We start from the raw sequence: 23,793 nt of genomic DNA on the forward strand, positions 1-23,793 counted from the left end.
CCAAAGAGTGTTCAAACTACCGCACAATTGCAATCATTTCACATGCCAGCAAGGTGATGCTCAAAATCCTACAAGCTAGGCTTCAGCAGCATGTGAACCGAGAACTACGGGAAGTACAAGCTGGGTTTCAAAGAGGCAGAGGAACTAGAGAGCAAATCGCCAACATTCGCTGGATCATGGAGAAAACAAGAGAATTCCTGAAAAACGTCTATTTCTGCTTCATTGACTACGCTAAAGCCTTTGATTGTGTGGATCACAACAAACTCTGGCAAATTCTTAAAGTGATGGGAGTACCAGACCACCTTACCTGTCTCCTGAGAAACCTGTACCGGACATGGAACAACCGGTTGGTTCAAAATTGGGAAAGGAGTACAACAAGACTGTATATTGTCGTCCTGCTTATTTAACTTATATGCAGAGGGCATCATGAGAAACATCGGATTGGATGAATCACAGGTCGGAATTAAGATTGCCGGGAGAATTATCAACAACCTCAGATACGCAGATGATACCACCCTAATGGCAGAAAGCGAGGAGGATCTAAAGAGCCTCTTGTTGAGGGTGAAAGTGGAGAGTGCAAAAGCTGGTTTGAAACTCAACATTAAAAAAACTAAGATCATGGCATCTGGCCCCATCACTTCCTGGCATAGAGAAAGGGAAGAAATGGAAGCAGTGACAGATTTTACTTTCTTGGGCTCCAAGATCACCACAGACGGTGATTGTAGCCATGAAATTAAAAGACGCTTGCTCCTGGGGAGGAAAGCTATGGCAAACCTAGACAGCATAGTAAGAAGCAGAGACATCACCTTGCCGACAAAGGTTTGTATAATCAAAGCTATGGTTTTCCCAGTAGTAATGTATGGCTGTGAGAACTGGACTATAAGGAAGGCTGAGTGCCGAAGAATTGATGCTTTCGAACTGTGGTACTGGAGAAGGCTCTTACGAGTCCTCTGGAGTGCATGGAGGTCAAATCAGTCAATCCTAAAGGAAATCAACCCTGACTGCTCATTGGAAGGACACATACTGGAGCTGAAGCTCAAACATTTTTGCCACCTAATGCGAAGAGAAAACTCCCTGGAAAAGACCCTGATGCTGGGAAAGATTGAAGGCAAAGGGAGAAGGGGACGGCAGAGGATGAGATGGCTGGATAGCATCACCGATGCAATGAATATGGACTTGAGCATGCTCCGGGAGAGAGCAGAGGACAGGAAGGCCTGGCGTGCCGTGGTCCATGGGGTCACGAAGAGTCGGACACGACTGAACGACAACAACAACAAAGGGGTCCCTCAAGCCTGCCAGTATCTCCCTTTTTGTGCATGGGTGGTGCTGTTTTGGCTACCTAAGCAATGGGACTCACCAACGGAGCATCAGAAATAGAAGGAACCATTATTTTTGATGGCTCCGGCAAAATGTTAGCCCAAGTTATAAGGAATTACTGGAAACAAACAGATGTTGGTGCATAGACAGACTTTCATGTTTCACAGAACTCCTGATGAGAGGTGATGAAGAACCCAAGGGAAACAAAAAAACTGAAGACTCCTACATCATCCATCAAAATGCAGTCATAAAAAAGATACCCATTTACCCAATGTCTAGCTAAAACGTCTGGCAACAGGAAAATCGGTTCTCCCCGGTGCCTCCCAGTTATCTTCTCCTCCTCCACAGAGGCAGAGCTCATGTGGTTCTCCCTCCATTTTATTCTCACAACAACCCTGCAGGGTAAATGGGGCTGAGAGACAGTGATTGACCCCAGCATCACCCAGTGAGCTTCAGGACTCTGGATTCAAACCCCTGGATCACTCCAGTCTTAATCTGAAACTCTAACCCAGCAGTAGGGAACCTGGTGTCCTCCAGATGTTTTGGACTACAACTCCCACAGTCCCTTAGTATTGGCCATATGGGCTGGGGATGATGGGAGCTATAGTTCAGCACAGCTGGAGGGTGCCAGAGGGAGGCTGCTCAAACACACCATGTTTTGTTGTTGTTGTTGTCATCATTATTTATTTCATTTCTATACTACCCCATAGCTCTCTGAGGAGTTTACAACAATTCATTCAAAATACAGCAAACATTACAAAATAATGCCTGTCTTTTGCCTTTTTCAACAAGATATCTCATTTTATGGTTGTTCTTCCCTCCTTTGGGAAGTTGTACAAATCTAAAAGCAGAGTTCTGCTCTCCCACCACCACCTCAGCACCATTTTATCCCCCCAACAACCCTGTACGGTAGATTAAGCTGAGAGAGAGAGAGAGAGAGACTAGACCAGACCTAAGCCACCCAGTGAGCTTCACAGCCGAGTGGAAATTTGAACCTGGATCTCCGGAGTTCTCACCCCACTCTAGCCCAGTCTTCCCCAACTTGACGTCCTCCCGATGTGTTGGGACTGCAACTCCCATCATCCCCAGCCAGCATGGCCATCGTTGGGAACGCTGGGCGTTGCAGTCCAACACATCTGGAGAGCGCCAGGCTGCACTGCTCTCTCACTGCCGTTGAGCGACACCCAGTCTATCAGAACTTGTTTCTTTGTTAAATGTTTTCATTGTTTTAACACGGTGTTTTATTCTTTACCTTTGCTGTTCACCGCTCCGAAATCTTTTGATGTGAAGCGGTATATGGCTATTGCAAATAAATAAATAAATAAATGAATGAATTCTGTTTCCTGCTTGGCAAGCCAGCCCTGTACTTGCTTGCGGTCGCTCCTCGTTGCCCTGGCTGTCCGTCCTTGGAAACTGGGTGCTGGGCTAGAGGCGGATCTTTGATTTGATCCAGCCGGGCTCCCCTTATGCTCTTAAATCCTGGGATTATGATAAAGGGGGAGGACCCAGAGGTCCCCCTTTCCCCCCACTCCATCCCAAGACAGCTATTTCTCCCCCCCCCCCCGGCCCAAAGTTTGCACCTTGTACTGGCTGCTCCTGCCATGCACCGAACTTCAGCCCCCTTGCAAAGCCAGCCAGCGGGGGCCCAGGCCAGCTCCAGCTTCCCAGGCTGAAGGGGCGGGGGGGGGGCAGGAAAAGGTACAGCCCCACTTGCTCCTCCATCCCCCCATTTCCTGCCCCTCTAGGAACCGAACTCGCTGCTTCACTTAACCCCTTGGAGGGGCCAAGGAAGGGCAGCGCGACCAATCCCTCCTCTTACCGCGGGGGCCCGAGGGCAGGCTCAGTTTCCAGCGCCCTGCGCAGGTGCCCTCGGCTGGTGACTGCCGAAGGAACGGGGCGCAGGCGATGCACACTTAGGCATGCTTTACTCAGAAGTAAGCCTCAGTTCGGGGCTCAGTGGCAGCGCGCACGCTGTGCATGCAGAAGGTGCGAGGTCTGATCCCCGGCCTCCACAGGCAGGGCTGGAAAAATTCCTGCTTGAAACCCTGGAAAGCAGCTGCCGGTCAGTGTCAACCATCCTGAGATAGATGGGCCAAGAGTCTGTCTCATTGTAAGGGCAGCTTCCTATGGTCATCTTTAATTTAGCCCTTTACTCAGAAGCATGAGGACTGGAATCTTACTTTACCTTTAGGTGAGGGACACTAGCTCAGTGGCAGAGCACCTGCTTTGCATGCAGCTTCAATCCCCGGCGTCTCCAGGTAGGGCTAGGAAAGAATCCTGCCTGAAAGCCTGGAGGGCTGTTGCTGCCAGCCAGTCTCGACAATTCTGGGCTAGCTGGACCAAGTGTCTGACTCAGGAGAAGGCAGCTTCCTATGTTCCTCAGAGAGGTGGTCACCCACAAAGATACCTATAATAGGTATCTCCAGGCAGGGCTGCATGCGGACTCCCTGCCTAAAACCCTGGAGAGCCACTACCCAGCCAGTATCAAAAACACTGGACACTTTTGAGTCATCTTTAGAGAAAGGCATCTAATAAACTGAATAAATGAATGGCTTCAGCAGAATACAAAAAAGCAGATCTAAACATTGGTAAGAAAATCTTTTTGTGGCGGATGTGGACAGATTTGTTGTTGTTGTTCAGTCGTGTCCGACTCTTCGTGACCGCATGGACCATAGCACGCCAGGCCTTCCTGTCCTGCGCTCTCTCCCGGAGCGTGCTCAAGTTCATATTCATTGCATTGGTAATGCTATCTAGCCATCTCATCCTCTGCCGTCCCCTTCTCCTTTTGCCTTCAGTCTTTCCCAGCATCAGGGTCTTTTCCAGGGAGTTTTCTCTTCGCATTACGTGGCCAAAATATTTGAGCTTCAGCTTCAGTATCTGTCCTTCCGATGAGCAGTCAGGGTTGATTTCCTTTAGGAAATCAACTGATTTGACCTCCTTGCAGTCCAGGGGACTCGTAAGGGTCTTCTCCAGCACCACAGTTCGAAAGCATCAATTCTTTGGTGCTCAGCCTTCCTTATAGTCCAGCTCTCAAGTTGCTTCTTGACCCTCGTACAGGTTTCTCAGGAGACAGGTAAGGTGGTCTGGTACTCCCATCTCTTTCAGAATTTGCCACAGTTTGTTGTGATCCATACAATCAAAGGCTTTAGCGTAGTCAATGAAGCAGAAATAGACGTTTTTCTGGAATTCTCTTGCTTTCTCCATGATGCAGCGAATGTTGGCAATTTGATCTCTAGTTCCTCTGCCTCTTCGAAACCCAGCTTGTACTTCCGGTAGTTCTCGGTTCGCATACTGCTGAAGCCTAGCTTGTAGGATTTTGAGCATCACCTTGGTGGCATGTGAAATGAGCGCAATTGTGCGGTAGTTTGAACGCTCTTTGGCGTTGCCCTTCTTTGGAATTGGAATGTAAACTGACCTTTTCCAGTCTTGCAGCCATTGTTGAGTGTTCCAGATTTGTTGGCATATTGAATGCAGCACTTTAACAGCATCATCTTTTAGGATTTTAAATAGCTCAGCTGGAATACTGTCATCTCCACTAGCTTTGTTGTTAGTAATGCTTCCTAAGGCCCACTTGACTTCACTCTCTAGGATGTCCGGCTCAAGTTCAGTGACCGCACTCTCATGGCTATCAGGGACATTCAGATCTTTCCTGTATAGTTCTTCTGTGTATTCTTGCCACCTCTTCTTAATCTCAGCTGCTTCTGTTAGGTCCCTGCCTTCTTTGTCCTTTATCATGCCTGTCTTTGCACAAAACGTTCCCTTGAGATCTCCGATTTTCTTGAAGAGATCTCTAGTCTTTCCCATTCTGTTGTTTTCCTCGATTTCTTTGCATTGTTCATTTAAGAAGGCCTTCTTGTCTCTCCTTGCTATTCTCTGGAACTCTGCACTCAGTTGGGTATATCTTCCCCTTTCTCCCTTGCTTTTCGCTTCCCTTCTTTCCTCAGCGACTTGTAAAGCCTCATCAGACAGCCCCTTGGCTTTCTTGCATTTCTTTTTCTTTGGGATGGATTTCGTTGCTGCCTCCTGAACAATGTTACGGACCTCCGTCCATAGTTCCTCAGGCACTCTGTCTATCAGGTCTAATCCCTTAAATCTATTCCTCACCTCCACTGTATGTTCATAAGGGATATGATTTAGGTCATACCTGAATGGTTTAGTGGTTTTCCCTACGTTCTTCAATTTCAGCCGAAATTTTGCAATAAGAAGCTCATGATCTGAGCCACAGTCAGCTCCAGGTCTTGTTTTTACTGACTATATAGAGCTTCTCCATCTTTGGCTGCAAAGTACATAATCAATCTGATTTCAATATTGACCATCTGGTGATGTCCATGTGTAGAGTCGCCTCTTGTGCTGTTGGAAAAGAGTGTTTGCTATGATCAGCATGTTCTCTTGGCAAAACTCTATTAGCCTTTGTCCTGCTTCCTTTTGTACACCAAGGCCATGCTTGCCTGTTATCCCGGTGATTTCTTGACTTCCTTGAAGAGGACATCTTTTTTTGGTGTTAGTTCTAGAAGGTGTTGTAGGTCTTCATAGAACCGATCAACCGATCTTCGGCCTCAGTGGTTGGGGCATAGACTTGAATTACTGTGATGTTGAATGGTTTCCCTTGGATTCGTACTGAGATCATTCTATCGTTTTTGAGATTGTACTCCAATACTGCTTTTCCCACCCTTTTGTTGACTATGAGTGCTACTCCATTTCTTCTAAGGGATTCTTGCCCACAATAGTAGATATGCTGGTCACCTGAATTAAATTTGCCCATGCCTGTCCATTTTAGTTCGCTGATTCCCAAGATGTCGATGTTCAATCTTGGCAACTCATGTTTGACCACCTCCAGCTTACCTTGATTCATTGATCTGGGAAAATTCTGGAGCAGATCATAAAGCAATCCATCTGGAAGCACCTTGACAACAATGCCGTGATTACTCGAAGCCAACATGGATTTGTCAAAAACAAGTCCTGCCAGACAAATCTGATCTCATTTTTTGATCAAGTCACCTCCCTTGTAGACCATGGGAATGCTGTAGACATCATATACCTCGACTTCAGCAAAGCTTTCGACAAAGTGCCCCATGATATCCTGATGAGCAAACTAGCTCGAAGTGGGCTAGATGAAACAACGATCATGTGGATCCACAGTTGGCTACAGAATCGGACTCAAAGAGTGCTTCTCAATGGGACCTTCTCAAGCTGGGGAGAGGTAACGAGTGGGGTACCGCAGGGCTCAGTCCTGGGCCCAGTGCTCTTCAATATTTTTATTAATGACTTGGAGGAGGAGGTGCAGGGAATGCTGATCAAATTTGCAGATGACACAAAATTGGGAGGGATAGCTAATACTTTGGAAGACAGAAACAAAATTCAAAGTGATCTGGATAGACTGGAGTGCTGGGCAGAAAACAACAGAATGGCATTTAATAGGGACAAATGCCAAGTTCTGCACCTAGGAAAAAGAAACCAAATGCACAGTTACAAGATGGGGGATACGTGGCTCAACCACACTACGAGCGAGAAGGATCTTGGAATTGTCGTCGATCACAAGCTGAATATGAGCCAACAATGTGATGTGGCTGCAAAAAAGGCAAATGCTATTTTGGGCTGCATTCATAGAAGCATCGCTTCCAAATCCCGGGAAGTACTAGTTCCCCTCTACTCAGCACTGGTTAGGCCTCATCTGGAGTACTGTGTCCAGTTCTGGGCACCACACTTTAAGAAGGATGCAGACAAGCTGGAGAGGGTTCAAAGGAGGGCAACAAAGATGATCAGGGGACTGGAAACAAAGCCCTATGAAGAGAGACTGAAAGAACTGGGCATGTTTAGCCTTGAGAAGAGAAGACTGAGGGGAGATATGATAGCGCTCTTCAAGTACTTGAAAGGTTGTCACAGAGAAGAAGGCCAGGATCTCTTCTTGATCATCCCAGAGTGCAGGACACGGAATAATGGGCTCAAGTTACAGGAAGCCAGATTCCGACTGAACATCAGGAAAAACTTCCTGAGTGTCAGAGCAATACGGCAATGGAACCAATTACCTGGGGAGGTGGTGGGCTCTCCCACACTGGAGGCCTTCAAGACGAGGCTGGACAGCCATTTGTCAGGGATGCTCTGACTTGGATTCCTGCATTGAGCAGGGGGTTGGACTCGATGGCCTTGTAGGCCCCTTCCAACCCTACTATTCTATGATTCTATGATCTGACATTCCAGGTTCCTAAACAATATTGTTCTTTACAGCATTGGATTTTCTTTTCACCACCAGACACATCCACAGCTGAGTGTCCTTTCGGCTTTGGCCCAGCCACTTCACTCTTTCTGGCGCTACTTGGAAATACCCTCTGCTCTTCCCCAGGAGTATATTGGGCACCTTCCGACCTGAGGGGCTCATCTTCCGACGTCATCTCTTTTAGCCTTGTGATACATTCCATGGGGTTTTCTTGGCAAGAATACTGGAGTGGGTTGCCATTTCCTTCTCCAGTGGACCACATTTTGTCAGAACTGTCTGCCATGACCTGTCCGTCTTGGGTGGCCCTGCACGGCATAGGTTATGGCTTCACTGAGTTACGCAAGCCCCTTTGCCACAACAAGGCAGTGATCCATGAACTGGACGTGGACAGATAGGCGACTCTTATTTTTATTGATTGATTTTATTTATTTATTTCATTTCTATACCGCCCAATAGCCGAAGCTCTATTCACAAAAAGTTCACAAAAACTAAAACTAAATGGCACACAATAAAACAATGTAAAATATATAGAACATTAAAACCACAATATAACGATGCAACCACAATAAAACCTAGCAGCAGTGCAGGAATTTAAAATACAGATTTAAAACAGCAGAGCTAAAAGTCTAGAAAGCTAGACTTTTACTTTGGATCAACTGGTGGGTGCCGATGATGAGTTAAGAACATAAAAAGGCTGCACGCTGGGTTGGTGTCTTCATTGAGCTTCATTGAGTTCTTGTCGTTTTCTATCCTGCGGGCCAAATATGACTTGCCACCGACTTCTGGATAGCCGTACTTGGAGCTGCAGCATTGGTTAGTACCTAGGTTTGGCCCGGCCGCTTTTACAGCATCAGAGTCTCCGTCATTATTGGGGCTTCATCACCCAAGGCTAAAAACCCTGGAACTTACTGGGGCTTCTGCTTTTGGTATCTTTGTGGGATTAGATTGGATCTTTTCCACATGGCTTTAAAAAAAACCTAAACTTCTATGTGTTTCATACAAAGCCACTAGATGGTGCTGTTTTTTATTTGCAAGAAAAGCAACTTTAAAAGTACACCCTCATTTATATCGACTCCATGGTCGGAGGAGGGAAAATGCTGGACTTTCCTCGTCATGGAAAACAAGGCAATAGATCTCACAAAGAGCAGGAGGTTCCCTGGAGAAGGGCCGCGTCATGTACAGGACCTGCAAACTTCTGTGAGTAAGCAATCTCCATAGCAGGGTAAAAGCCCAGTGTGAAGGAGCCCTTGGAAGTGCTTACTGAGGCTGGGCGGGCAAAGCGATCCACCATCCATGTCTATAAATGGCCAACGTGGTCATATTATGCCAGTACTTTTCCATCTGCACTGGCTGCCAGTCCCAGTCTGGGCCAGATTCAAAGTGCTGGTGTTAACATTCAAAGCCCTGCATTGGGGCTGCAAATGCCATCAACATCACCAGTGGATGCGGAATCGTGGGAGTTGCAGCCCACAAGTTCCTCACCCTTGCATCAGAGCGTCAGCTTTCCTGTACAGAAGACTTCTGGTGCCCCTCCCCCACCCCCAGTTCACATAGAAATATCCATGTGATTATTAGCCATTTTTACATTGCAGCACATTTAGAAATTGCATAAAATTGGAAGTCAGTCTCTAAACTATCTGTAGGAAGTTGGCAACAAAGAAGATGGATGCCTTCATTATTATCATCATTAAAAAATGTAATTAAACATGCTCGAGCAGTTAAAACACAAACATGGGTGACTTTTATGAGACATTTTGTTTTATTATGTCAACATGAGTGATGGCTAAGAGAGACCTCCGGTGTCAAATACTGTACTCCGTTGAGATGTCCTGGTATAAGCGGTGTTTTATTGTAAACAAATAGGTTGCTCATAACTGTCCAATATATGCATGTTCGTATTTGGCGCATACATCTGAGTGTGTTCTCCATGGGTTATTCAGAAACAAGAAATATCCAAGTAGAGTGTTTAACAGCTGGCAAGCTGCCAGACAGCCCAACTTTGTACAGCCATATCGGTTTTCAAAAACAATACAGCGTGCATTCGTTTCCCACCACTAACACTAAAGGAAGGCTGCAAAACTTCAACATCCATCTTCTTTGCAGGCTGCATTCAAAACGTCAAAGTGGTTTTGTCTCTGGACCCTGCCCAAGGAGGTGGGACGTGCCTAGTAGCTTACAGCCACCAGCAGTCAGGGCTCAGTGAAGCTTGCATCTCCTAGCCCTCACTGCCATGGAGGAAGCATCACTTCCTCTAACAGCAAACGGTGATGGCGAGTGCCGAGAAAACTGGAGTCAAAACAGGGCCCCTGAGAAACACGAGGGAGGTTTTGGCATGCACAGGGAAACCCTGAAGCTTTTATTGCTGGATTGATTTATTGCTGGATTGATTTGATTTGTACCCCCACCTTTCTACCAAGAAAAATGGCACTCAAGGTGGCTTACAATCATAAATGAAACTTGATTAAAGCCATAATAAAATAGTGCATTAAAATACGATACAAACACAACAACAGAATAAAAACAGCACCCAGCCCAGCAGGCCTGCTCACGTGCCAAAGCCCTGCTTGAATAAAGCGGTCTTTCCCTGCGAGTGGAAAGACAGCAAAGAGGGAGCAAATCTTGTCTCCTTTGGCAGGGAGTTCCACAGCATGGGGGCAGCCACCGAAAAGGCCCTCTCTTATGTCACTACCAAACATGCCTCCAAAGGCAGTGCTGTCAGAAGAAGGATCTCTCCCAAAGATCTAAGACCCAGGCAGGCTCATATGGGAGAAGGCTGTCTTTCAGGTAGCCTGGTCCCAAGTCATATAAGGCTTCATAGGTCATAACTAGCACTTTGAATTCCACCCAGAGGCAGACCAGTAGCCAGGGAAGCTGTTTTAACAAGGGAGTCATGTGCTCCCGGTAACCAGCCCCAGTCAACGGTCTGCCCGCAGCATTCTGGACAAGCTGAAGTTTCTGAACAGTTTCCAAGGGCAGCCCCATGCAGAGTGTATTAGAGTAGTCCAAACAGGATATAACTAAGGCCTGTGTGACAGTGGCCACATCAGACATCTCTAGGAACAGGCACAGTTCTGTCTGTGCCTGTTCCTAGAGAACAGTTCCTAGAGAACAGTATTGCACAGTTGGTGCAATAGCCTCAGCTGTGCAAACACACTCCTGGTCACCCATGAAACCCAGGAGGGCACGACTGGCTAATTGGAACCCTGACCAGGAGCGCTCCTTATCATAAGCTGAGCGTATAAAAAAGGAATAGCTACTAGTCCCCATGGCTATATGCTACCTCCAGTATCAGGGGCAGTGTGTCTTTGTACCCCACTTGCTGGGGAACATGGGCGGGGGGGGGATGCTGCACTCCTGTCCTGCTTGTGGGCTTCCCGTGGGTAGCTGGTTGGCCACTGTGTGAGCAGAATGCTGGACTGGATGGACCTTTGGTCTGATCCAGCAGTGCTCTTCTTCTGCTCTTAAAAAAGGAATAGCTACTAGTCCTCAAGGCTCCAGTATCGGGGGATAAAGAAAAAGGTACTGAAATGGTCTTTTTCCAACTTCATGGACATCGTATTACAGAGTCTAGCAACTGTGGGCAAGAGGAGGACATCAAGGGGGATCACATGCAGTGATCCCACACCTGCTGTTTGAAGCACTCCAGCCCAGGAAGAAGTTGGCCAGCTTAGGGATAACTAATATAAATTAAGTTGATTGAGGAAACAAGGGAATTAATAGGAAGATTAGAGCAGTGGTATCCAAAGCAGGGAAAGTGCTGTTGCACTCCTGTCCTGCTTGCGGGCTTCCCGTGGGCAGCTGGTTGGCCACTGTGTGAGCAGAATGCTGGGCTGGATGGACCCTTGGTCTGGTCCAGCAGGGCTCTCCTTCCGCTCTGATATATAGCGAGGCTGGCGCAGGGATTGATTTGAGACAGATTTGAAAGGAGGCAGCTATCATACTTCGATTTATTCATTCCAGTTCTGCCCTGCCTTTAATCCAAGGACCTCAAGGGACTATGCCTCAGGAATGCTGGACCTCTTTCAGCCCAAAGGCTGAACTCCATATTGGAGAAGCATTCTGGGGGTGGGTGGGGCCGAAGGCGAAGGAGGCGTGACCAAAACCACCAGCATAGTTTAGCTGATAGCTTTTCCTGCGGGTAACTCAGCCCCAGTAGAGGCATTTCAACCTCTTAGAATGGGGGGGGGGGATTGCAGACCACACAAAAGCCAGAAAACCACTGCATGACCAGTGGTCGGGGGAAAGGGCCTGGCTATCTGGGAAATGCCGGAGTGCCAGATCGGGATCCCAGGATTGTTACCCAGTAGGGCATCCCTTCCCACCTATTTTATCCTCACAACCCTGTGAGGTAGACTTAGAGAGAGCAGCGGGACAAAAGGTAACTCAGTCAACTTCATGGCCGAGTGGGGGTTTGAACCTGGGCCTCCCCAGTCCTAGGCCAACACTCTAACCACTATGCATCGCTGGCTGAAGATACAAAGCTGTCTCCACGGGTCCATCTAAGCCAGTATTTTCTCTCCTGTCAGCGGCGCTCTGACATCTTAGGCCACGGAAGATCCACCAGAGACCTTTAATTGTGAACACTGGGCTGCGTCTTGACTGCCTGACTTTAGGCTGCCGACGGAGGAACACGATGGATTACAGGCAGTGGAGGCTGGTAGCTCCGAGGTCAGTGGGGCGGGACAGTCAGGACTCTGAAGGAGTGATCCAAAGTGCTCTCCTTTAGAAGTCTGGCTGGTTCTGACTGAAACCCGGAGCAGATTCACTGCCCCACTGACATCGGAGCCACCAGCCTCCACTGATTACAGGACTATTTTCATAGATGTGAAGCCCCGCCCGCCCAGCCCAAAATCCAACCTGGTGCAGTCCAGAGACAGGGTGACCACATCAGGGACAGCCAGACCATCCTCCAAACATGATGACGACCATTTTTATTATAATCACAGCTTTCTTATGTGTGGGGATGTTTCGAAGGCTCAGAAGCTTGGCGTTTCGACGGAAGCCCTGGCGTATTGTTTAACATTTTGTACAATTCTCATTTGACTAGATTACGGTTACTGAGTTTAGGTGCTATAATGCAGCCTTCCACAACCTGATGCCCTCCACATGTGCTGGACTACAGCTCTCACACCTGGCTGGGGGGATGCTGGGAGTTGTAGTCCAACACGTTTTGGGTGCACTGGGCCGGGCTGCTATAATGTTCCAGTCAGCCTTGCATGTATTTATTCATTTGTTCCGTTTATATCCTGGCTTTAATCCAAGGAGCCCCAGGCAGATGGGATCCTCTTCCTCTCCATTTTATCCTCACAACAACCCTGTGAGGTAGGTTAGGCTGAGAGTCAGTGATTGGCCCAAAGTCACCTAGTGAGCTTCGTGGCCAAGTGGGGACTAGAACCTGGATCTCCCAAGTCTCGGTCCAATACTCTAACCACTACACCACACTGGCTCCCAATTTGCCTTGTAGCCACAGGCAACAGATATTCCAGGCAGGCAAGTAAGTGGAATCGGGGAGGACAGATCTATCTGTCCTTCCTCCACCAGACCACTTGGCCTCCATGCTGGCCAGGGGGAAGGAAGGCCCATCATACAGCACTGCCTGTCCTCCACCAGCCTGCTTGACAGAAGAAATTTTCTTTTTTCTTCTTGTTTTTACTTGCCTGCTAAGAAACCTGCATTCTCCTCCTTGTTGCAGAACGCTAGACTCTTAGCATGGAAATGCAGGATACTAGACTCTTAGCTAGTAAAAAAAATCTGCAGACTAGTCACTTTTGTGGCCTTATTTACAAGGCTGGTTTAGATATCAAGAAAGGAGCTCAACCAAGTGAATGGATTACCATGCTCTTCTTCCTAAATCCATAAAAGCTAAACTAAATCAAGGTGGGGTGGGGGGAAGGTTAAAGCACAGCTAAAAATTTAAAGAACAGCTACTAAAATTCTTTGAAAAGCAGAAGAGAATACCACAAACATTTTTTTAAATTAAAAAAGTGGGGGGTTTTTTGTCTGCCATCTGAAGCTGTACAGTTTTGTTAATAATCAGGCAAAGCTGTGGGGCCACTACTGACAAGGCCCTGTTCCTCATATCCAGATCTGTAGCTCAACCTCATCTGATGCTTCATCTGATGGGCAGTGGTCTCATCCAATTGTTGGGTTGGGCAGGGGTCCCATCCAATTGTTCTCTTGCACGGAGCACATATACAGCTCTGCTCATGCCCTTTGAGAGTCCTTTCATGAATGAGTAGGAATGATTTCTACTACCCAATAGTTCAAACATGTATAACAGGCATGCTGAACCTTTTTCATCCCAAGAGCCAAATGCCATTTCGGAGAAGCTCCTGGGGGCCGCATTCTGGCTGCAGGTGGGGCCGAAATACAAAACATACCAGCATAGTTTAGCTTAAAGGTCTTACTGCCAGTAAAAAGCCTTAGGAGAGGCATTTCAACCTTTCAGAACAGGGGAAAAACATGCAAAAACCAGGAAACCATCAATAGTCAGTGGTTGGGGGAGAGGGGGCGTGGCAAAAGGCAAACTCCATGTTAGTCATAATTAGGAAATGAATTGAGAATCAAACTGCCAAGATCATCCTGCCCTATGGTGTGACCAGACTTGGAATACTGTGTACAGTTGTGGTCACTGAACCTAAAAAGGATATTGTAGACTTGGAAAAAATGCAGGAAAGGGCAACTAAAATGATCAGGGGGCTGGAGCATCTCCCCTATGAGAGAAGGTTACAACAGCTGGGATTGTTTAGCTTGGAGAAAAGGAGGGTAAGGGGAGACAGGATAGAGGTCTACAAAATTATGCATGGTGTGGAGAAAGTGGGTAAGGAGACATTTTCTCCCTCAAAATACTAGAACCATGAAGCTGACTGGTGGGAGGTTCAGGATAGAGAAAAGGACTTTGCCACACAGCGCAGAGTCAAACTATGTTATTCACTTCCACAAGATGTAGTGATGGATACCAATTTGGATGGCTTGAAAAAAGGGTTAGATAAATTCCTGGAGGAGAAGGCTATCAATGGCTACTAGTCCTGATGGCTATGTGCTTCCTCCAGTAAAAGAGGCAGTGAGCCTACGTACACCAGTTGCTGGGGAACATAGGAGGGAGAGTGCTGTTGCGCTCATGTCCTTAGGTTCTTATGAAACCCCAAAAGGTTGGACTGGGACCTCAGGAGGGCCAGATTTGGCCAAAGGCCTGAGGTTCTTCATCCCTAATTTATAAAGACTCCCTCTGCTGGGTATTCACAGAGAGATACTGAGAGATGAGCTGCAAAAGCGATGGTTTCCTGGCAGCAGGAGCACATCTAGTGATGCACGCCCCCCCTTGAGTGGATACTCTGATGCCTACTAAGATGATCTCGCCGACTGAAGCTCTTCCCACACGCCAAACATTTATAGGGCTTCTCCTCGGTGTGGACTGTTTGATGGGAAGTCAGCTTTGAGCTCACATGGAAACTCTTCCCGCATTCGAAGCGTTGATATGGTTTCTCCCTGGCGTGGATTCTCTGATGGTTAATAAGGCAGGATTTACGCGACAAGCTCTTGCCACAGTCTGAGCAGCTGTACAAGTTCTCCTCCATGTGTACTGTTTGATGCGAAGTCAGGGAGTCGCTCTGGCCGAAGCTCTTTCCACATATGGAGCATTTGTGCAGCTTTTCCAACACTTGGATTATCAGCTGGGAAGTAAGGTTTGCATTGTGGCAGAACCTTTCCCCGAGGTCTGAGCATGGGTACGGTGTCCCCGCTTTGTGAATTCTCTGATGCACGCTAAGGAGCCTGCTCCACCGAAAGCTCTTTCCACACTCCGAGCAGGTATACGGTTTCTCCCCGGTGTGAATCCTTTGGTGCGCGGTAAGGGACTTATCCCAGCTGAAGCTCTTTCCACACTTTGTGCATTTATATGGCTTCGCCCCCGTGTGGTTTGTCTGATGACAAGCGAGACTTGCACTGTGGCGGAAATTCTTTCCACACTCTGAGCACCGATACGGTTTCTCCCCCGCGTGGATTCTCTGATGGGAAGTGAGGGAGTCGCATCGACTGAAGCTCTTTCCGCACTCTAAGCACTTGTAAGGTTTCTCCCCTGTGTGGATTCTCTGATGGGAAGTCAGACTTGCGCTGTGGCTGAACCTTTTCCCACAGTTTGAGCAGGCGTACGGTTTCTCCCGAGTGTGGATTCTTTGATGTGAAGCAAGGTGGTCAACCCGGCTGAAGCTCTTTCCACATTGTAAGCACTTATATGGTTTCTCTCCCGTGTGTGTTCTCTGATGCATATTGAATGCTGATTGGTAGCTAAAGCCTTTCCCACACTCGGTACAGTTTATCCGTTTCTTTTCTTTGCTTGTTTTGTGTTGGATTTGGGTTTCACCACTCAGATAAGCACTGGACTTCTGCTCTTGCTTCTGTGTTCGTTTCCCCTCCTGCCTCTTTGCTACATCTCGCCTCCCCAAGTCCTGATCTGCGGCACTTTCCAACGAAGTTGCCAATGCTTCCCGCTCGTTCTCGCTCTGCCATACAGCATCTGCTGGAATAAAAGGAGAAACCTGATAAGATGGAAAGGAAGAAATTAAATGTCTAATCAAGGAATAAGCTGGATTAATTGTTGGAGAGGATGCCAGTGTGTGCAAAACAACATAAAAATAAACCCCATTGCTTCTCCCTCTATGCACCGTCCAAAAGCAAGTGCGAAGGCAGATCCAGATATTAACCAGGGCTGCCTTAAATGCCAAGGGCAAAAGACTGAATAAGTTCAGTTGTTAGCTCTAAGGAGTCATTCTCAAAGTCTGTGCCATGAGAACATTCATTCATTTAAGGAACTTGCGAACCCAAAACACCCAAATTGCAGAGGGGGGCTGGCTGCCATATCACTGTTATGACCACACATTCTTCCAGTCATCCTACACTGAGGTCAGATGAGTCAGTCTGCTGCCCTCTTTAGCATGGAGTATGACGGGATGACGAAGGGCACAATTCTATGCACATGTAGACAGAAAAAAAGTCCTCCAACTCCCATGCTGGCTGGGGAATGCTGGGAGCTGTAGGACTTTTTTCTGTCTAAACATGCATAGGATTGTGCCCTTAATCACTCCTAATGCCTGGGAAGCAGTGAAATTACCCTCCCATCAAAGGAGACAGCTTGCCGAGTCCCTGCATGAGTCACTGTTCCTTCAAATCAGGAAGCCTAAGGGTAGGGCTGGCCTAAGGCCTCCTACTGAGTTCACAGCAGAGGTGAGTTTTGAGCCACGGACGTCCTGATTCGTCTCTTAGTCCTAGTGCTTTACTAGTTCCCATAGGCTCCTTCCTGGCTCACTTTTTGGCTGTCCCTTCTGTATGGAGTTTCCCTTCTCAGGTTTCCCAGAGATGCTGCAGGGAGTAACGCTTCTCAGGAGCTCCCTTATCCTGAGCCAGGCGGAGGGTCCATCGAATCCAGCACTGGCTACTTTTGGAAGGCAACGGCTTTCCAAGGCCTCAGTTGACGCCTTTTGAGGGCCTTGTCCTTTGAAAGTCTCCTGACTGGAACTGCTGGCAATCTACAGTTAGGGGGGACCTGCCACAAACGTTGCAGTGAGAAATACTCGTCTTCAGTGTGGCAGGTGGGCAGCCAGCCATACCCCTTTCCGAGATATTCCATTCCCCCCTCCCTCCATTTCCATCCCCCCCACCCCAGGTCAATCAGTATTCTGTGGCCTCTGAGCATGGTCAGTCATTGGGCTGTCTGGGGGCTTTTCTCCCCTCTCAGGGTCTTTTTTTCCATAGAGATTTGTTTGTATTTCCCTAAGCCTGCTGACTTTCCTCTTGGGAGCAGATGGTGCTGTTTTGGCTGCAAAATCAATGGAACTCACCTCTGAACGTCAGAGGTGGAGTGATATATTTACAGGGTTTTTTTTTGGCATTCTGTTTTTTAAAACATTTTTTTTTAATATGGTGGTTTATTCTTTTTATCTTTTATTGTTCACTGCTCCGGAATCTGTTTAGATGTATAGCAGGATATAAACGTTGCAAATAGATCTCAATTCACTTGGATTGCCATGAGCGTGAGCAAGAATGATTAGCCCTCAGAGGAACCTGCTGTCTGCATGTTTCTGCGCAAATTCATGTTCTGAGCAGGCCCTACCGTTAGGCAGAGTGGGGCGGCAGCCTCAGCCAAGACATTTTGAGCATTATGAAAGGGCAGCAAATTGCTAGTTATTTGTTATTATAGAATTTTTGCTTCCAGGGAGGGGGAAGAGGTGCTTGTGGGATTTTCTCCCTCAGGGGTCAAAATAACTTGGGCACCGTGCACCTTAACTCAGGGAAGGGGGAAGCCATTCGCTGCTCTGCCTCAGGCAGCAAAATGTCTTCAACCTGTCCTGAAGACTAGAGCAGTGCTGGGCAGAAAGTTGATCTCCAGATGTTTTGGCCTTCAACTCCCAGGACAACCAGTGGTCAGCAATGCTGGGAGTTGATGTCCAAAACATCTGGAGATCGACTTTTCTGACCAGCCCTATCTTAGAAATATGATGGCTTGGGCACGGGGCTGGGGGTAAAAACGCAGAAAGAATTGGGGGGAAAATCCCACACTAAATTTTCCACTAAATTGGATTCCTGCTTTGAAGCACAGGGTTGGACTCGATGGCCTTGTAGGCCCCTTCCAACCCTACTATTCTATGATTCCAAAATTCCCTAGGGAAAAATGGGAGGGGGGGATGTTTGAAAGAAAATGTTCCCATTCCCTACTCCCATTTTTTTCTGTTTTTCCCCAGGCCTTCACATCTCTAGACAAGCCAGAATACTTCTCAACTGCAATACGGGATGAATGATACTGATCTGTCTCCATTGACATGCCCTCTGGTACCCTGAGAAAGAACACCAATAGGAATGCATACCTCCTGTATGTCTAAATTAAGGGATCCTTACCCAGAGAGGTCACCATCTCATAATTCTCCAGCATCACCTCCCTGTACAGAGCTCTCTGGCCGGGCTCCAACAGGGCCCACTCCCCCATGGTGAAATACACAAACACCTCCTCCAAAGTCACTGGTCCCTGAAAAGAAGAAATTTCCTTCCTCAGAAATGCTTCATAAAAGGAAAGGTGGAAACATCTTCTCCTGTCCACTCGCAGTCTGAAAGGAGATGCAGCTACTGAGTGTTTTTCCTGGAGATGAAGGCCCCCCTGTCCCCTGAAAAGAACATTCAATGGAACAGGTTGCAACAGTGGTTTTATACTAGGTTGAGAACTGTATCAAAGAGAGGAACAGAATACCGGGGTGAGGGATTTGCGGCCGTCCAGATGTCATTTCAGAGAAGCACTTGGGGGCCGCATTCCAGTGGTGGGTGTGGCCATAGTTGAAAGGGGCGGGGACAAAAACACCAGCACTGAGCCTGAGAAGAGGCATGTCAGCCTTGTGGACTAGGGAAGCCATCAGATGACGGGGAAAGGGGGTGGGGGCAGGCCATCTGGAGGACCTTGAACAGCCCCAGACAGGCTGGATTTGGCCCCCGAGCCTGAGCTTCTGCAACCATGTACTACAACTTTCAATCACCCACTTCTAATTGGCCAGCCTGGTTGGGGCTGATGGTAGTTAAAGTCCAACAACATCTGGAGGGCCACAGGTTCCACCAGTGGAGGGTGATGGCTCCGATGTCAGAGGGGCGGTGAATCCGCTCCGGGTTTCAGTCAGAACCAGTCAGACCTCTACAGGAGCAATTGCACCACTGACATAATCCAAAACATGTTGGGCCTAGTAACCCTTTTTGCGGGGGTTTATCTGCAGGTTCCTTTCCCCTTTTCCCAGTATTTTGTGCAGTGTCCGAAGCTTCACAGGGATAATTTGGCACAGCCCACATCCTCCTTCAGCAGTACCCCAAGAAAGCAAATGGCCTTGCAGAGCCCTCTGAAACAAAGAAGCCGCCTCAGCTGTCCCCAACACATCTCCCCCCGCTGCCCACGCACGGCGATGGATCCTCTTCCTACCTGAGCAGGCTCCATACCAGCTGCCTCCACCCCAACGCAAAAGGGAGAGGATCCGGGTCGTCGCTCTGAGGCCATTCCACAAGCTGTGAGGGGTGAAAAGGTGGTCCAGACATTTAACCATCTTTCATACAGGGTTAGGCCTCGTTGTCATCGAACTGTTTCGATGCTCGTGCTTGGGCTATACCGTTTCAGGCTGCGGGGAGCGGGGGCTTGCAAACACTCCTCCAAACGAACAATGTTCTGTGCAGGCCGAAAACTTAGCATGTTAAGGAGAAGAAGAGTTCTAGGCCAACCTTCTCTCTGAGAAGCTAGTTTTCTATGTGCACGAGCATTCTGTGGGCAGAATCCAACAGGGCGCTTATGCCTCTGCTGATTCTCTTGTGCTCCACTAATTCCTGTCCACCACTTGCAGAATGAAGGTTTAGCACTTCGGGGCAACTGGAAACAAGCGAAAACAGCAGGGGCCATAGCTCAGTGGTACATCCCCTGCTTTGCATGCAGAAGGTCCCGGGTTCGATCCCCGGCATCTCCAGGTATGGCTAGGAAAGAATCCTGCCTGAAACCCTGGAGAGACGCTGCTGCCAGTCAGCGCTGACAATACTGGGCTAAACGGACCCAGGGTCTGACTCAGTAGAAGGCAGCTTCCTATGTTCCTGTGGTTGTGGAACAGGGCAAGTTGGCGGAGTTCTACTGACCCGTCCCAATCAAGAAACGAGCATTTCCACTCGTTTCAGGGCTTCGTCTGGGAAGCGCTAAATCTTTGTGGCGCAAGCAGAGGGTTCCAGTTGCGCAATGGAATCGGCGGGGTGCAAGAGAATCGCCAGGGGTGTAAGTGTCCCGTTGGATTCTGCCCTTAGTTTATGAAGGAGCATTAAAAGATTCAGATGCAGGTCTAGAGACCAGATCAGTTCTATGCTTCCTCCTATACCTAGTACATATGGCAGGAAATCTGTTCACTAATGTTAATAAACTGTCAGAGTTTGCAGTCAAATTTCTCTCCCTCACATAGGCCCAGGGGATACGTAAGAGTAAAGGATCATCTATCAAGTTAGGGGTGTTTAAGAATCAAAAAGGTAAAAGAAATATAAATTTCACAAACACCTTACCAATCCGTATAATACATTTTATAATCACAAAAGGTTAAAAGCCATCAGCTTAGTAGCAACTCTTAAGCAAAGAAACATGGGCCTATTTTGCGCATAACACGGTGTATTTTGTTGAAATCTGGCTTGTTACTGTGTCTGAACCCATCCTTGCAAACAAAACATGGTTTGTTAACTAGCTACAAACCACAAAGAGAAGCCAGGGTTTGCTGTTGGCTTATGAAGTCTGGTTTATTTAAACCATGGCTTGTCATAATGTCTGAGCTGTAACTCATCCCTGGCTTGATTGTGTCACTGTGCCCCCTGAAACAAAGGAGCCCAGCAAAAGCAGCTTTCAAACAAAAACAGTGAAGGCTGACAGAATGGGCAGAAGAGAAACAATCCAGAAATAGGGAAAACAAAACACAGTCTGTCAGCTCATCTACAAGACAATTCATGGCTAAAGCAACAAATCACAACGTTCCCAATTCTCATATAAATTTTATTTATTTATTTAAACTACCTGTATAGAGCTTGATATCCTAAGACCCTTAAGCAGTTTACATAAAAATTCCATAATACACAATATAAAAACAAATGTAAAAACAATATAAAAATAATACATACATTAAAAACGTTACAAGAACAGTAGAACGAGCAGTGCAGTTACAAGTAAAGGAAAACCTGTGTAAATAGATGAAAAATCACATCCTTTCAGTCCAGTTTGCCAAATATAATGGAACAACAATGTAATGCAATCCTCAAGATGTATTGGACTACAAGTCCCATTATCCCCATGGGAGGATTTTATGTTTGTTTGCTTAAGAGTTGCTATTAAACCAATTGCTTCTACAACATGTTACATGGATTTGTAAAATGTTTGTAAGATTTATATATTTTTATTTCTTTCGTATTATATACCCCAACTTGATACCGGGCTATAAAAGCAGCCCACAGCGTTGTGGAAGGAGATCGAGGGACAAAGTACAGCTCTATATAATCTAGACTGAAAAAAATACAATTTTGCACTGAGAAATGTTGAATTCTGCAACCAATTTGCTTAATTTCTCTGAATTCTACACCATGTATCCTGTTTTTTTTTTAAGTATGCACATAATTCTGGCTTTGCTAGTCAGGATGAAGGACAAGTTATACAGGGCACGGAATTCTAGGCCACTGGAATTTTTATTCAGATTCCCACTCAAGTTACACTTTCATGATCTTCCCAAGTATAAGGACCAGTAACTTGCTTCCTTAAAAGAAGGGGTGGGGAAATAAGGAATGATCAAGAAATTGAACTGCTCACCCAGTCCAGCATTTCTGCACTCAGAATAACAGCATATGTTCAGTCCTGCACCAGGAGTACAAGGGAAAAGGTGGGGGAGAGGGAAAAAACACCTCCACCGCCTTGGTGTTTGCAATCTCAAGGAAAGATTATATAACGAAAAGAAGATGTTGGCAAACAAGATACAGGGTGTGAGCAGTCAACAGCACAGTTATCCTGCCCTGTCCCCATGTCTTGGGAGACTGGGTACTATTACTTTGGCAGGGGCAGGTAACCTTGTGCCTTCCAGATGCTTTGAACTACAACTCCCATAAGCCCCAGCCACCATGGCCCATGGTGAATATAATGTACAGCTGGAGACCCTGAAGCTCCAGTGAGGCTCTCTCTGTCCCCCATAAAGCCACCCTTAAAATGGTTCCTTTATTTTATTTTTATTTATTTCATTTATATTCCACCTTTCTTCCACCGTGGAACTCAAGGCGGCTACATGCGGTTCCCGGGTGGTCTCCCCTCCAAGCACTGTCCAGACCCAGACCTGCTTAGCTTCAGCAAGGGAGATGTCTCATGTGCCCTCAGACCATGCCTGGAACCAGACCATGCCTTTAATATTATCCAAGATTAAATTGCAGCAAAAGAAAAAGAACAGCAGAGCGTTCTCTTGGGCACCAAGATACCAAAGGCTGCTTCTGAACAAGAATCCCCTTGATTCCCAAACCATGAGGAGGAAGAGGGAAGGAAGCAGATGCCCATTTTACTGGCAAGGGGATTAACCTAGCTCAGCTTGCCCCAGCCTGGTGGCTTCCAGATGTTGCTGGATTCCAATGCCCATCAGCCCCAGCCAGTTTGGACTAACCCTTGGACTAACACTTAGTTAGAAACAACAGTGAGAGATGATGGGACTATTCCAGCCCTTCCCTATCCTGTAGAAATCTTGGACTACAGCTCCCAGTATTCCAAGCCATTGGCCATGCTGGCTGGGGCTGATGGGAGTTGCAGTCCAGCTTGGGGAAGGCAGAGCTAGCTGGATCCCTCTGGAGAGGGCTGCACAACTATGGGGTTTAGGGAGGGGATTTAGGGGAGCTCTTCCAAGAACACATTTAAGAAGGGGATTTCAGAAGAAATCAGAAGAAGGAGAGGGCGACTAAAATGATCAAGGGGCTGGAGCATCTCCCCTATGAGAGAAGGTTACAACAGCTGGGATTGTTTAGCTTGGAAAAAAGGAGGCTAAGGGGAGATGTGATAGCGGTCTACAAAGTTATGCATGGTGTGGAGAAAGTGGGAAGGAGACATGTTTCTCCCTCTCTCATAATACTAGAACCCAAAGGGGGTCACCCACGAAGCTGATTGGTGGGAGACTCAGGAGAGATCAAAGGAAGGACGTCTTCACACAGCGCAGAGTCAACCTATGGAATTCGCTACCACGGGATGTAGTGATGGCCACCAACTGGGACGGCTTGAAAAGGGGGTTGGACAAATTCCTGGAGGAGAAGGCTATCAATGGCTACTAGCCTTGATGGCTATGTGCTACCTCCAGTACCAGAGGCAGCGAGCCTATGCACACCGTTTGCTGGGGAACACGGGTGCGAGGGTGCTGCTGCGCTCATGTCCTGCTTGTGGGTTCCTGGTCGATAGCTGGCCGGCCACCGTGTGCACAGAATGCTGGACTAGATGGACCCTTGGTCTGATCCAGCAGGACTCTGCTTAGGTTCTTATTTAGGGGAGCTCTCCCAAGTGCGCATTCAAGAAGGGGATTTAGGGGAGCTCCCCCAATTGCTCCCAATCCTCCCACCCCCAACAAATTCTGCACCTTTAACTTACAGCTCCCTCCATCCAGCAGCAGCAGCAACAACAGCCTCCGATTCTCCTCTGCAAGCAAAAAGGAAACTCACATGGCCACTTTGCACTTCTTTCGGGTGGGCGGAACAGGAAAGGGCACCTTCCCTGGGCG

The 23,793-nt window shown here is 47.5% G+C and overlaps 1 protein-coding gene across 1 annotated transcript in view; it reads right to left on the minus strand.

Annotated features, from left to right (window-relative positions):
• LOC146356065 (uncharacterized) overlaps positions 1–23,793 on the minus strand; it is an 87,797-nt gene that overhangs the window by 20,014 nt on the left and 43,990 nt on the right. Inside the window, exons 10-13 of the mRNA XM_084830007.1 lie at positions 14,839–15,824; positions 9,758–9,817; positions 3,137–3,197; positions 2,693–2,796 (exon numbers count right to left, since the gene is read on the minus strand). Coding sequence (XP_084686133.1) covers positions 2,693–2,796; positions 3,137–3,197; positions 9,758–9,817; positions 14,839–15,824 — 1,211 coding nt within the window. The remainder of the gene's footprint in view (positions 1–2,692; positions 2,797–3,136; positions 3,198–9,757; positions 9,818–14,838; positions 15,825–23,793) is intronic.

Source organism: Heloderma suspectum, chromosome 2 (genome assembly GCF_057233095.1).
Source record: "Heloderma suspectum isolate Gila_16-S chromosome 2, 16-S_ref, whole genome shotgun sequence".
Lineage (NCBI taxonomy): Eukaryota > Metazoa > Chordata > Lepidosauria > Squamata > Helodermatidae > Heloderma > Heloderma suspectum.